At 39.9% G+C, this 16,080-nt stretch overlaps 1 protein-coding gene and 1 pseudogene across 1 annotated transcript; one reads left to right on the top strand and one right to left on the bottom strand.

Annotated features, from left to right (window-relative positions):
* Positions 1–8: 8 nt before the first annotated feature.
* On the bottom strand, positions 9–9,422 carry LOC143283416 (large ribosomal subunit protein eL18-like). The gene is made up of 7 exons (XM_076589654.1): positions 9,356–9,422; positions 9,145–9,231; positions 5,296–5,403; positions 3,905–4,003; positions 3,126–3,249; positions 1,088–1,154; positions 9–154 (listed from the first exon to the last, which is right to left on the bottom strand). The coding sequence occupies exons 1-7, from the start codon at positions 9,356–9,358 to the stop codon at positions 79–81; spliced, it is 564 nt and encodes a 187-aa protein (XP_076445769.1). The 5' UTR covers positions 9,359–9,422; the 3' UTR covers positions 9–78.
* A 3,480-nt stretch (positions 9,423–12,902) lies between these two features.
* Positions 12,903–13,024, top strand: LOC143294793 (5S ribosomal RNA; annotated as a pseudogene).
* Positions 13,025–16,080: the final 3,056 nt, after the last annotated feature.

Genomic DNA, 16,080 nt, shown 5'->3' with positions numbered 1-16,080 from the left:
ACAAAATATACTGGACAAGTTTTATTTCCTGTCAATTTTCCAAAGGCCTGGAAACAAATGTGTGTGTTGTACACTGTCTTAGTTCTTGTAGCCACGGCTCTTTCTGCGACCACGGGCACGCTCAAACTTTCTGCCCTTGGAACGGACGTAGGGTCTGAAACAAATGTTTTCAATATTATAAACAGTGCTGAATAATGCTGCCTAACTAGGTAGGGATCTAGATTTGCTTCACACACATACACCTGTCAAGTCTCAGCACTCAGCTCAGAAGCCTGGCCATAAAATAGCTTCCCCACCCCCTCCCTGGTCTACATTTTCTCTTTATATTTAATTACATGTTTTATCTTTCATTCCTCTGAACTAGAGCTATGTACGTAAGCAACTCATAACTTTTCAGTATTTCACAGTTTGAACAGTGCACAGTGAGTACCACACCTGCCATAACATTTCTGCACTTCATAACATACACAGAAAAGACAAACAAACAACAAAAAGTGGGATGGGAGAGGGGAATTGCAGCTCCATGGAAAGACAATACAAGAATGAGGACCCCCCCTCCACAAAACAGTAGCTGGCCAAACAGTGAGGTAAAAAAATCTTTAAATCTATAAAACACAAGTGAACATGAACACAGAATTGTTGAAATTTCAGAAGCAAAATTTTTTTTAATAATATTAAATAGCCCCCTCCTCATCCCTTTTAACTGCAGCTTTCGTCTAATAATTTAGCAGACATGCCAGGAGTATGTTGTTAAAACCTATGCTCCACAACACAGTGGCTCAACAAACTGTACAGAACATGAACAGATCCTGTGCCGAAGAATGTATACATGCATACCAAAGCATGCAAATCATTATTGTACTACTTCAGTGGTACAACTGATTCACTTTACAGGAAATCTGCTGATCAGATTGCCAAATCATTCAGACTTGCAAAGCCCATAATCCAGCAGATGCAATTATATCATATGATACAATGCAATCTGATTATTACTAACAAAAACAACCCAAAACAGCATGTGATTTTTCCACTGGTAGGAAGATTGCAAGTGAACCTTTTTCTAGGTGTAAAAGATCTGAATACTTACGCAGCGTTGCTGTTGGGCACACCTGGAGCGCCAAAGTGTCTGTACGCCTGACGTGCTTTGCGAGCACCTGTAACAAAAATCGGCAACATTAACAACTGCTTTAACTCTCCATACGAACGGCGAAAGAGACGACGTTAACAGCGTTTCACCCCATTTACCACCATCAAAATATTGCAAGCGGAAGGTTCTTATACTAAAGAGGTGAATGTTGACAAAGAATACCACAATTCTGACGACAGAAGCTAAAGGCTGGGTCATTGAGACACCCACTGGACATCCGAGGGGTTTGTGTAGAGGAGAAGAGAGGACTGGCCGTACTGAGTGAGTTAAAAAAAAACAAGAACTTGAAACACCCAAGTAATATCTACCTACTCCATCATCCTAACATCTGTTCTGAATGAAAACTTCAGCTGGGCTCCCACTGATACATGTGCAGGTTGAATTATAAGCAAAATGGACACACGTTGACAAAACATGCCAGTCCTGCCTGACACTGAAATTGAGAGCAGTTGTATAAATCAATTCTGTTGAAACTGAACCCACTTAACGTCAGTTCAGAAGTACCCATGTGTGAAAAGCAGAGCAGACTGAAAGACTTGACAACCACATGCCACAGCAAGCTTGGCTGATTGGAAACCTGCAAATCTACTCCGGACAAGGTAAACTCGCCTTCACTGATAACATGAAAGTGAACTATAGCATGCACACACTGGCGAACTGGGTAGTAGTTTGCACAGGACAGGAATCGGACTCCCTGCCGGAGTCTGCACTAGTGGGTCATGGTAAAGTATGTGTAGTTAAAGCTCAAGGTTGTCAAGATGGCAATGCAAACATTGTGTGCGTGGTCAGATTCCATAATTCTGAAGCAACTGGTCATCAGCAAACATGAAAAATCTTTCAGACAGTGGACACTTTTATACCTCATATTGGTTACTCGATCTGGTCCTCTGCGACCCCATCAACTTGAATGAAGAGCCTCTGTGACCCCTCATCTTTTGCTAATGGAGGGAGCACAACCTACCCCTGTCAAGTTTCGTTACAAACTTTTTTTCTTTTTTTTTTTTTACTGCCCCATCATCTGCACCATTTCAGTGGCATTACTCCCACGCCACTCATGTAGATTCCCCATACACGGCCACACCCGGGTTCGTCCATCACAGTTCCAGCGTCAGCAGTCCGCAGGGAACCATCAATGTTAGGTAGCCAGGAGGCCACACACCAGAGGAGACCCTGCACTGCTGCAGAGTCACTTTGGTGGTGTTCAGTGGTGCCTGTTCTGATTCAACGTACTTAGGACACCACCTACCAAGCCCCCTACTAACAACAATAATGGCTTAGTTGCAGAGCCAGACAGTGAGAGTCCCCACCAGTGTGGAGACCGCCACCACGTCCCTCAAAAAACAGTCCCCCATGAATCTGCCAACACTGAAGACACCGACAGGACTCACCCCAAGCACAGAAGTGGAGGGGTATGGAAACTGAGGTCACCATGAGAGCAGGGCATGAAAGGTCACAGACTCTGAGACTGTTTTGTTTATATTGATGATGATAGAGGATGACAATGTTGCTATGGAGGTCCATTTTGGTTTGGGACTGGGTGGCAAGGCTGTACTCTACGCTTCCTGTCATAATGATATCCCGGCGTTAACCAGGCCCGAGAGATACTGACACTTGCAGTGTTGGTCACGTAATTAGAGCAACACACCCAAATATGCATCCTTGAAGTGGATGACACTCAACTGTGTGGTCCCAGTCTCCCCATTTAAGCCTACAGCACACTCAACTCTGGGTAGGAGCCGGCCACGGGCCAAAAAACCCAACTTTGCTGGGATTCGAACCCGCGTCCTCCCAGCCATCAGTCCGCGATGCTAACCACTTCACCATGGCAGCTATTTCCTTACAAAATTTATGCACAGCACAGCAACTGTTACTAAACCATGCAAAAACTGCAAAACGTAGACCAGTCAGTTGTAAAGATAGGGTCTCAACAGGACCTAAAGAGCACAACACCTCGCCACACCACAAGAACCATACACACCTTGCATCAGCACAGTGTTCTGTCCCTTGGGTGAACGCAGGGCCAGCTGGTCAAAAGTGATCAGCTCACCACCGGCCTTCAGGATGCGAGCACGAGCTCCGGCAGTGGCTCTCAGGGCACAAACCTGAAAACATGTGCATTGTATAAATGATGATAGATACTCGCTGCTTATGAACATCATCAAGCCTATTTCAATTTCTAATAGTCAAATGTTTATGTTTAATCAACGAGCATTATTCTCAAGACAAGAAAGGTGTCACATTATGCAAAGTTGTTACCGATCATGAAAGTTATCTTTTGCAAAAAATCTAAATTTATCATCAACATTCTTTTTAAAGTAAATCAAAAAGAATTTCCATCACTTTACATTGGCAACTGGATAAAACTGAAGTAAAAACCACTGTACCACCAGCATGCTAATTTTTAATGCACCAACGTTTACTGTAAACTTGTTTTATATGAAATACTGAATGAAAGATGATACAAGAACTCACACAGTTCCTGTTCTGCAAGTCATTCCCTCATTCAAGTCTAATGTTAGTGAGAAAATGAAACAATACCTAACACAACATTCTAAGCTCATGTATGAAAAAACATTATAAACCAGACTTAGTGATGAAATTATAATGTTCATTGTCATTTCATCTGCATACAACAATCAGCTGTTGTGCAACCCTTTTCGTTTGATACAGAAGAATGTGTACAACTAAACCTTGTGACAAACTTGAATATGAAGGTTTACTCGCTCTACCTTGCAACAACTCAGAACACACAATTACCTTCAATTTAGGAACCTTGTGGATGCGGACATCATCAGTGACAGTGCCAACCACCACCACCGTCTTTCCATCACGTCCTGGCTTCTTCATCATCCGGGCCTAAAATCAGTCAGGAAATATACATAGAACTTCTAAAAAAAACTCAACACTTTTTTAAATGAGCACAACTTGCAGACAGACTCACCAAACTGTTACAACATAATAACTAATATTGGATCCCTTACAAGGTTCATATTCACAATTCCAATAGATTTAATTGAATTTTCAAGGCAAGTTTTCAAGCGATCAAAGGGGCAATGTGCAAAAATAAGTATGTACCTAAAAACCTTGAGGCAACTGAACTCAGCTGAACAAGCACAATACCAGCTGGTCAGCCAGTGAGCAGCGAAGTTTGTATGTTTGTAATTCAACAAAGTCTTCAAGCTAACCATCAAGGTATTTTCCCTCATATGGTTGTGCAGTATTTCATTTCCATGTGATATGAAACTTGTCAGATGACGGTGTGTTCTGTCCTCTAAACTTCCTTATCCAGTCTTTGTCTAAGCAGGCTGATAATGAAAAAGAACTGGAACTTGAGTAATCACATGAAGCTGTCTTGAACAGTTTTGGCGGGAAAACACTTCTGTCAATGTACTGCTGACAAAATTTGTTATCAGTGCTATACCTGGCAAAATGCTCGTCTCCAGCTGCGCATTTTCTTCATATGTGATTGACAAATACAAATTGACTCTTGTTCAACTCTTACAAAATTAATACTTTTCTTATCTGTACCTTTTCTTCTTCCGCGTTCATGGGCTGCAACTCCCACGTTTACTCGTATATACGCGAGTGGGCTTTTACATGTAGGACCGTTTTTAACCCAACATGTGGGCAGCCATACTCCGCTTTCAGGGCTGTGCATGCTGGGTATGTTCTTGTTTCCATAACCCACCGAAAGCCGACATGGATTACAGGATCTTTAACGTGCGTATTTGATCTTCTGCCTGCCGTATACACACGAAGGGGGTTCAGGCACTGACAGGTCTGCACATATGTTGACCTGGGAGATCATAAAAATCTCCACCCTTTACCCATCAGGCGCCGTCACTGTGATTCGAACCCGGGACCCTCAGATTAAAGTCCAACCCTTTAACCATTCGGCTATTGCGCCCGTCATCTGTACCTTTAAACCTATACACAGGAAAGTTGGGTTTTTTCATTAATTGAAAAAAAAAAGTAGTAAATACCACACACAAATGCAACACACACCTATTTTTGTTAACTATCCTGTTAATGTTATATAATAATTAAGAAATCACATAAAAATCATTGAGGTCATGTAATGATCAAGGAAACATAAAATCTTACTTATTGATACCATGCCATGATTAAGAAACCACATAAAATCTTACAATCTTGGACAGTGCAAGTGGAGGACGGTTCGTCTTGCTCATGAACAGCCTTTTCAAGATGATCTTGTTGAACTTGGCATTGGTGCGACGAGCCAAGAATCTGTACAGCTGTCAACAAATTTATCATGTAATGTGTCAGCATCATTTCTAGAAATACCACATAAAATGGGAGCACAAAAAGATATGCTTTGGTCTTCCAAATACTTGTATTTGTTTGAACATGTGCAATATGTATATCTTAAAATAAAATGCTGCTTCTTCTTCGTTTGTGGGCTGCAACTCCCATGTTCACTTGCATGTACACGAGTGGGCTTTTACGTGTAAGACCGTTTTCACCCCGTCATTTTCGGGGGTGTGCATGATGGGCATGTTCTGGTTTCCACAACCCACCGAACGCCGACATGTATCACAGGATCTTAAACGTGAATATCTTCTGCTTGTGTATACACACAAAGGGGGAACAGGCATAAAGCAGGTGTGCACATATGTTGACCTGGGAGATCAGAAAAATCTCCACCCTTTACCAACCAGGAACCGTTACCAAGATTTGAACTCTGGACCCTCTGATTAAAAGTCCAACGCTGCGCCCGTCTTAAATGCTTCAAAAATTTGTTAAACATCTCAGTAGTATTAATATATGTCAATCTATGAAACGCACTTGCACTCTTTGAATGATGAATAATCGTTGAGAAAAAATACTGAAGACTGTTCAGACTGGTTAACATCAGGAAAAAAAGGTTTTAAATAACTTTCAATAATTTACACAACTCTGTGAAGGGAACTTTCAGATTTCAAAAGACCAACATTTTCAATGCCTTCACTAATATGACTATCAGATTATTCATTGAGACCAGAGCCAAAATACTCAACTATCGTCACATTCATAGACAGCAATGCGAATCTACCATGGTGGCAGAATAGAATTCTTGCCCAGAATCACCCGGGCACAAAGTTAATCAACGTTATGAAAATCTGAAATTTTCACTAATAATCATTGCAGAGTGCTTGAAGAACTTTCCAAGCTGAACTAAAAACAATACAATAAAGACAGGAATTTTTTTTCCAGTCAATAATTGTTCTGGGGTATGAGTACAGCAAACTTCCACAGCAAAATGTTCTTGCTGAACTTCACATAATGCCATCCTCCACTTTACAGCAATTATGTTAGACCTCACACAATATCTGCCATTGCTGTCTTGGCTGTTTACAAGCCCATCATATACACATTGTCCTTCAAAACCTCTAGTAACCAACCTTGCTCTAGAAGTAGGATCAACAGTCAGAATCCACTGTGTTGAGACATTTTTGTCCCGTGTCCAACAGTAACATATATACTTCAAATTTTCTTCCAGCTTTTTAATTCTTTATGTTTGGGCTCTTTGAAAACTTCTTCGAGGAGCATCACGGTTTCACTAGTATAAAAATTATCATCCTTCTAAACACTCTCCTATGCTGAAATTCAATGTTCCTTACTCTCTCCATATCCAGATTCTCTGTATTTTGATTGGGTATACTCCAAGTAAAAGCAGTCACTGTTCTTTCCCTTCACTTTAACTGCTCTACCCAGCACTTTACTAACCACAATATTTCCTGTGTCTACTTCATAATTGACTGCCTCTGTCTGAATACTACTTTGTCTACAACACGAACTTCAATGTCCACAGGTTTATAGTTTATTTTATTTAGTACTATGCCTGCATCAGAGATCACTCCTGAACCATTCGAAATGTCAGTCAACAACAAAAAAATATTCTCATTTCTACAGAGTTCATACAAAATTGCCATGGCAAATTTCCCATTTCTGGTTTTTCAAATACAGGACAGTCACAAGACATTTGTGAACTACGCAATTTTCTGATAGTTACACAAGTTGAATGAAAAGGGGTCTGAGAAAGGAGAGTTGATGAGCACATCATGTGCTATTTTATATGAATACATCACGATGACACTGAAAAATGTTTCTCTCCCTCCCCCTTCTGAGTAAGTATATCAAACTATAAAATATGAGTGTAAATGCACCTGTTAAAATAAACATGAAAATAATAGAAAACTGATAATATTAAAGATGTTCCAACTCCAAGAATGTGTATATTACATTGTGTTGCATTCTGACTGCTTATTCCCTGCTGCCAATGCATAAACACTGTCAAAATATTAAAAGATTTCTTATCTGACAATACAATGTTTTTGCACCATAAACGTGTCTTCCCCAGCAAGACATGGTTTTCTTCTTCCAATCTGGAGTCAAGACAAATTTTAAAACTTTACTAACAAAAAACAGCCTCAGTCAGTGACTGAATTGAGCTGTGTGCCACAAGTGCTTAAAAATTATTAGAGTGAATAAAGCACATCAAGGAGAAGCATGAGCAAAGGAAGCAGGGCTCAACTTCTGGAGACATTTTCCCTTGCAACACATGTGGGAAGTGCTGCGCATCCAGAATCGGCCTCTTCTCCTGTATGAGGACACCACCAACTGATAAAGCCTGCCTGCCTACTCCATCAAAGCACATCAATAATTATACCTGAACCCATTTCCTTCCTGGGGTATTCCAATGCTTGTGTGTACGGTACTACCTGGCATCACTATGATTATGAATACATTCAGTGAGATACTTTATGAAAGAATATAAAAATCACATCCCTGAAACACATTTTGTTTCAAAAGCTGTGCATCACAGAAAGAAAGCAACTTACGTAAAGGAGGAGTGTTAGTTATTATCTATTATGGTGGTGGTGTGTCCATCGAGATCGATGATGACCATCGATGTCATCCAGATTGAAAGGTCATTTTGGATGACTGATGACTTGCGCGATGAGTTTGTTTAAAGTGAAGAGGAGTTGCGCAACGTCGACCTCACTCTCTCGTCCGGGTCCACCAATTTCCAGTGGCAAGACTAAGTCGAGACGACTGGAGGATGAGCACGGATGCAGTGGATGACCAAGATATCCTTTCGGTGTCTCATCTTGCTCTCTGCACTCCACAGTGCGTTGCTGTAACCGCCTTCCTCTCCGTTGAACCGATAGGTTTCTTCCGCAGATTCTGCCGGATCCAGACTTCGCATGCATGGATAGACACACCCCGGGGGCCAACTGCGTGTGGCATGCACACAGCACGGTGGAGCTAGATGGCCGTCGGTGGCTCTCCTGAGCCGACGCCCTTTTATGGATCTCCATAAGGGTGTCTAGCCACCCGCCTCACCAGTCCCAGAAGGGAGTGGTGGGAGTGCCGGTTTAGTCGTCGGCAACCCGACCCTATCTATTATAGTGACAAAATAAACCTCAGTTATTAGTTGGCTTAGTTTCATTTCTGTGGGAGAGTAGATGTGGCAGCTAAAATTCAACCACAGGCTTCAACTGATGTCCGATCGACCATGACATTTCATACGGACAGTGGGTGCATTTGGATACACTGAAGCCTGACAAAGTGAAATAGAGCTCTCATAGTCTGAGGTTCATATTCTGCCAGCCTGAACATCATAACTCCATGGAACTCCGGTTTCGGCACTAACCCACGTGCACTCAATCGCTGGGGTCTTAACTGTCCGGACCTCTTTGAAAAATCATCAGAAACTATAGACATCTAGCTTCAAAACATATTACTCGTTAGGGTCCGAGCCTCTCAGCGTTTTCGGAGCTCATGAAAATCAAGCTTTAAGATGCCACACATACATACACCACTATTTTCATGAAAATATTGTGTAGCTCCGTTCGATGGGATAAAGCAGAAAAAAAGACAATGGGCTCGAAAACTCAACCTTTGCAGCAACTGGACTGTCGATCGTAGCTGTTTATCATCACCAAAGGCCACTGGAGATCAACTATTTTGTAAATATAAGTGTTTCCACTTACCTTCACGAGGAGTCGGAGGTAGACATCCTGTGACTTGGGTTCAGTACGATGAACCTTTCGGTCGTTCTTGTGGCAAATATCGATGCCCTGAAAACACGATAAATATACATGTTACTTTCTAAAGAAAAGATGAAACATAAAAGTTCGAAGTTGTGCCGATTAAATCGGATATTTTCGGATTGTTAATAGAAAGGCTCGTGCGTGGCCTCACCATTTTGGAGTCGTACAGGAAGAGGAAGAACACAACGGGTTTGTGGGAAAATGAGAAGTGCAGGAAACGAAAGCAAGTTCTAAATTACGCATGCGCAGAAGCTGTTGGCGACGCTTTTGCAAATTTTGTTCAGTTTGCTGTTTTTTTCTTGTTGTTTTTACTTGAATAAATTAATTTTAATTACACTTTCATACAACACTTTTTTATTAGTTGAAGTATGCTAGGCACATTCTCTATAATTTTTGGAATACAATTCTTGTTTTTCGTATTCTTCTTCAAGCCATACAGTTCTCACTCAGTTTCAGTTTCAATGTGTCGCTAAAAAAATGATAAAATAATGATAATAAGTGAATAAATAAGAGCATATACCTGATCTTCGCATAAACCCAACGTGTTGATCAGGCCATGAGACCGTACGCAAGATAAAACATTGAAATGATAAGTAATAAAAACTCCATGGTATTCAGTAGATAATGAATGAGAAGAACTGAGACTGATGAAAAATAAAGATAAATTTAAAAGATTTTTAAAAACGCGTGCACACTGACACCAGCCGTGTACACACACACACACACACACACACACACACACACACACACACACACACACACACACACACATACACACTGACACACACACACACACACACACACACACACACACACACACACACACACACACACACACACTCAAACACACACACATACACACTGACACACACACACACACACACACACACACACACACACACACACACACACACACACATTCCGCGTACGCACGCACTACGTGCATACTGCAATAACCGTCTGAATTTGATCATGATGTTACAAACACACGGACATGCCCATGCGCGAACGAGCGCGCGCGCACACACAGACACACCGAGACACACACACACACACACAGAGAGAGAGAGAGAGAGAGAGAGAGAGAGAGAGAGAGAGAGACTCAATAGACTCCCACAAGATCAGTACCGCCGCGCCAGTGAGCTGATGTTGGCAAGTACATTCATGAATACACCACACGTTCTTCACTTGCAGCAGGTGGTCAACACATCTATCTTCGACAGGGCATACTCGTTTTCTGGTAAAAATCTCTATTCCACTATTTAAAAGCAATCGACGTCGCATATTAATTTTCAGTTCCACTTTTCTGTGTTACTTCTGTGCATGTAAACGCCTAAATAAACAATTTTCATGTAAACAAAATTAGAACTGTTTTCACATAAATCATTCGGATTCATTGCGAATCGTGTGTGTTTGAACATAGATTCAGAGAATGTGGTGTTTCTACCAGTGTGTGAAATGGTTTCGAAACAAGTCAACTCATGTTGTTTGATAAGACTGATTTTATTTGAATACTTGTTGCATCAAAAATTGCAAACAACAATGTTCAAAGAGAAAATCACCCCCTTAAATTACCTTGATTCTGGCTTATGCTATCTTGTGAAGTTATATCACGAAATGATGTATTGTCAGTTCACGTGACAGACGAAGTGTGGAATGAAAAAATTGTTGCATCCGAAAAACACGTCAGTCCTTACGATCTTATCGTTTTGCAGAATTTGATTAGAACAGCCACATTTTACATCACACAAGTTCTGATAAACCAAACTGTGCACTGATTGTAAATGCTTTTTTAAAATTAAATTTGAAGCATTTCACGTTTAGAAGTGCTTGAGATGAAGTCAAGTGTTACGTTTGGACAAGGAATACATGTTCTTCCGTTCTGCTTTACGCAGATAATAAAATTTCTTATTCTTAGTTTTTGTTTTTGTTGCTGTTGCTTTGTTTTTGTTTTATTTTATTTTTTTCTCATGGTTTTACTTTTATTACATTTTGTTTTTCTGTAAACCTTCAGATTTGTTCACTGTGAGGATAAAGCTAATAATTTTTCTGTCTATTGATCGAATAAAAAGACACAAAGAACCCGGTACTTTTATCGTAATTATTCAGATAAACAGGATAACTTTTGTCAAGTGATACAAATAATACTGTTCCCATTTCATAATATAATGAACAGTAGTACTTTAAACAGTTAAACATTGGATAAAATTCACGTGAAAATGGAGTGCCTGCTATGTTTCTGAAAAAAATAAAATCATCCAGGGTGGGTAAGTTAGTCTAGGTATTTTGGGTTCCATGCTACATATGTCATAAGTTTTCAGGTAATCATTGATAAAATACATAATTTTGCTCAGACTTTGATTTCGTTGCATGGGATAAGGATTGCATGATAGATTCATTATCAGCATTATTATGAATCCAGTAATTCAAACATCTATGGTAGGAAAGTTAGTTTGGGTAGCTTGGATTCAATGTTACACATGTTACAACAAAGTTTTATATAATCATTTGAAAGAACACATGATTTATTATCATTATTAATATTATCAATATTATGTATTATTATCCGATTATCTACATCCCACGCTTAATTGACGTATACTTCGCCAGGGTTCATGGGTCACATTTGCAAATATCGGTTCATTTCCAAAGAAAAAGATGTATTTCATACCGTTCTTTTCACATCAAGATATGATGTTGGTCGATTTTACCATCATCTGCCTTCCATACTATCCAAATTAATTGTCTGGACAGTGCTCCCACAATGTTCATTCAATCAAACCTGGTTAACATATATTTGGATACTTATATTCTACATGTTAATAAGCAGAGCCTCAAGTATTTCCTAGTTGTGCATTGCGTAAAATGTCAACAAAATTGCACTGAAGAACTAAACAGTCTCATGCTGAAACTGGAAACTGGAAACCATTCATAAAAGCAAATTTGCGTCTTCTACCAATTTAGTATAAAATACATGAAATTGAAAATGTTTGTTTCCTTTTGACCCCAAAGATCTATCTTACTAACTCTCTGTACAATATCTGTTGTCTGCCGCAGTATCCTGCCCACAGGACAGCATCAGCGCGGCAGCAGTCAGTCACATGTACTGTACCGCGCTACACGCCGGCTTTTTCTGATGACCAGCAAAACGCGCTTACGTAACCTTCACACTGTTCTTGCCTTGCGACTCTTTGTAAGGCGCTCTCACACGGGCAGAAGCAATAAAATCACACGAATCTTGACATTAAAAATCAAAATCTAAGTATGTTCCCGGCCCACTACAGTGGTAAACTTTATATCAGTGTGATCAGTATGATTCATTCAGTTTATCGTAAAAAGAACGGTTTTGTTGCTCACATTTGGACCTAACACAAAATTTAATTTATAGATGGGAATCCTTGCGTCCGTCCCCACAGAATGTGCGTGAATCAGTGATCATTGTCACCCCCTTTCCTCAAGGTACTATTCGTCAGAGCATGAAGAATCAACACTGATCAATAATTAATTAATTATCACCACCAGGTGGCATCGGTGGTCTAGTGGTAGAATACTCGCCTGCCACTCGGGTGACCCGGTCAATGCACGTTGATTTTTTTAATTGTGTTGGCTGCTCTCAGAGTGCCAATGCGCTGATCATAGTTACAAAGCAACTGGCCAGCCAAACAAACATGCAACACTGCGAAGCAAATTAATTTTCTGTGAACAGCCATACTACGTTGAAAACACCGGTTCTCGTCCGATGATCACCTAAGTTAAGCAACGTCGGGCGCGGTTAGTACTTGGATGGGTGACCGCCTGGGAACACTGGGTGCTGTTGGCATTACTTTTTTTTGTGTGTGTGTGTGTTTTGATATTTGTGAAACTGCATGTTTGTTGCATATATGTTGTGCATGTCAGTGTGTGTGTGTGTGTGTTTACATTTACTTGCTTAGTTGTTTATTTATTAATTACCATTTTTGCCTTTATATTTTTTTAATTCATTTTTTCACTGCATTTTTTAAATTTCATTATCTGCTTTTTATGTTATTCGTTTATTCATTTTATTTGTTTATTCAGTTATCCATTCATTAATTTAATGATGTATCAATTTTGTATGTACTTTTTGTTTTTTTTCTCTTCAAGGCCTAAGGGTTGGGTTACACTGATGGTCAGGCATCTGCTTTGCAGATGTGGTGTTGCGTCTATGGATTTGTCTGAACACAGTGACACCTTGAGTAACTGAACTGAATTCACCCCATCTCGTGAGATAAAGGTCATATCCAAAAAAAGAATATGTATATCAAGAGAGATGGATGGGTGAATAGATAGATGAGGTTGGTCGACTGATATGGATATGTGACTTTTTGTGAGTGTGTGTGTGTGAGGTGGGTAGGTATAAAGATAATTATGGTACGCCGTGTGTGTGGTTGTGGGGCATGCGTGCAAGGTAGGGGTGGGAGGAGGTTGAATGGGTTGGGGGGAGGGAGAGGGCGGGGGGGGGGTGAATGGGGTAGAGGACGGTTTGTGTGAAATTTGGAACGCAACAGAGAAGATTGGCATTGCCCATTGCTCTTTGTGAAAAGTTTCAATTCTGTGATGTACCGCGATGTACTGAATCTATAAATAGTACAACGGTAAAGCCAGTCGCGCTATTATTAACGCGCTGACTGCCTCCTAACTGTTTCTAAGAATAGAACGTGTAGAGCGTGTCGTTTCTGTGTAGTGAGCTCTCCTGTGAAAGGAAAAAAGGAAAATGTACCTTACATGGGAATAAATATTACAAATGGCGATGTTGTTTCTACTACTAACATAGGGTTTCACAAACAATTTTTTTTTTTAATGTAGATTGAATTAAAAAAAAAAAAGTATATGGTTTACTTTGATCTCTTGTTTGGGTCATTTACTATTATTATTATTATTATTATTGTTTTTAATGAATATAGCTTATTTTGATCACTCACTTGTTTGGGTCATTTATTTGAGAGGTGGTATGAGATTGTTTTGAAGGGATGTGACTGATCACACTAAACTGACCACACGTTCAAAGCTTTTGTGAAGTGGAGGACACACAAATCAAGCTATCCAAGTCTCAAAAGAAGCACGTGTAAGTTACATCACATACGTGAATAATTAACAGCCCCAGGTGGCTGTGGCTGTCAATCACAAGACCAGTCGGATTAAATGTAAGTCATTTTGCAGAATTATTAGCATGAACTATCCAATTGGAACTCTCAAAATAAGCAGGTGTTGTGAGAGTGAATAATAATTTCGCACAAGTGGCTGTCTGTCAAGATACAATGCCCATCAGTACTCAGTGTGCAGGATGACTGGTTCACTGCCATGCATTACATAGTGTATTGGCGAGGTGGTAAGAAGGACAGGCATCATGTGTGTGTGTGTGTGTGTGTGTGTGTGTGTGTGTGTTTATTGATTTCTTTTGCTTCATATGTAGTTCTCTCTCTCTCTCCCTCTCTTTTCTCTGTCTCACACACACACACACACACACACACACAGAGAAAACCAAACAATTGTGGAGAAACATTCAACAAATGAAAGCATACACATACTGTTGTTCACTGTGGCTTTATTGTGCACCATTCATGTATAAAAATTCGGACAACCCCTGCGCCCCCCCAGCTCCCCCCCTCCCGACACCCCACCTCTGAAAAAAAACTGCAGAAATAATTTTACACACAAAAAATAGAGAAAGAAAGGAGAGAAAAAATTAAACAGTGACAAGCACAGAAATCAGGAAAAAAAGAGAAGAGACATATACATTAAAAAATTTCACTGGGTGAAAAAAAAAATCACACCTGCTCAAAGGAAAACAAACTGATCACCATCTGTTCAGTCATGGACTACCACATAAAATAAATATAATTTATAACATAAAAATAAAATCGCAATGCTGATCAGTATAGTGCATTCCTGCCAAGATTTGCACTTGGATCTCTGACTGAAAAACAGTCAGTGTGTTGCTGTTACACCACAAGAATTGGAGCACTCTCTGGTCAGCACTCAGTGTCTTTTCAGTGTTCACATATTGACAAGCAGCATACAATGTTTACAAGGGTTTGGCGTTTTGGATATCACTCACTGTTTTTTCAGTCTCTGAGTTCACTTGTTGACAAGCAACAAATAAGTGCTTTGGTTTTGTTTGTAGATATCACACACTGTCTTTTCAGTCCCAATGTCAGTTATTGACAAGCAACATATAATGAGTACTGTTGTGTTTTGTGGATGTCACTCACTCTTTTTCAGTCTCTAATGTCATCCCTGCCGGAGTCTGCACAAGTTGGGTCACGGTTAAGTATGTGTAATTAAATGTCACTTTTTGATGAGCAACCGGGTTTTTGTTTTGTGGAACACCAAACACAAAAACATTAAAAATATTAGTATTATGATTATCAAAAAAAAAAAAAAAAAAAGAAATTTTTAATAAAAAAAACAAAAAAACAAACCTAAAAACAGAATTAGAAATCAGTATGTTGGCAGGCTGGAAACATTGTAGAGGTGAGTTCACAAGAGCATAAGTCAGGGGCAAAAACACTTCTGAATGAAGACTCTGTTTCACCTTCACTTTTTCAAGGAATTGAACAGTTTATTCATTGATCATCATATTTTTGTTTATGTTGTCAGTTCAGTTTCAGTATCAACATTAGTTGGTTTCATTTTGTTTCAATTTTTTGACAGACTTTGGCCAGGAAACGGCTTAAAATATATGTCTTCTAGAAAAGGTAGACCAGCCCCGGTAATCTTGGTGGCAGTTTTTACAATTCTGCTAAAGGGCCGCAACTTCTGTCTTGGAAATGTTTCCGTACCAAACAGTAATAGCGAAGGTTAGCACACTTTCAATGACTGCTCGGTAGAAATCAACCTGTGTGTTATGGATATTTC

Source organism: Babylonia areolata, chromosome 1 (genome assembly GCF_041734735.1).
Source record: "Babylonia areolata isolate BAREFJ2019XMU chromosome 1, ASM4173473v1, whole genome shotgun sequence".
Lineage (NCBI taxonomy): Eukaryota > Metazoa > Mollusca > Gastropoda > Neogastropoda > Buccinidae > Babylonia > Babylonia areolata.
Note: the sequence above shows the minus strand (reverse complement) of the source record. Positions and strands in the feature narration are given on the sequence as shown.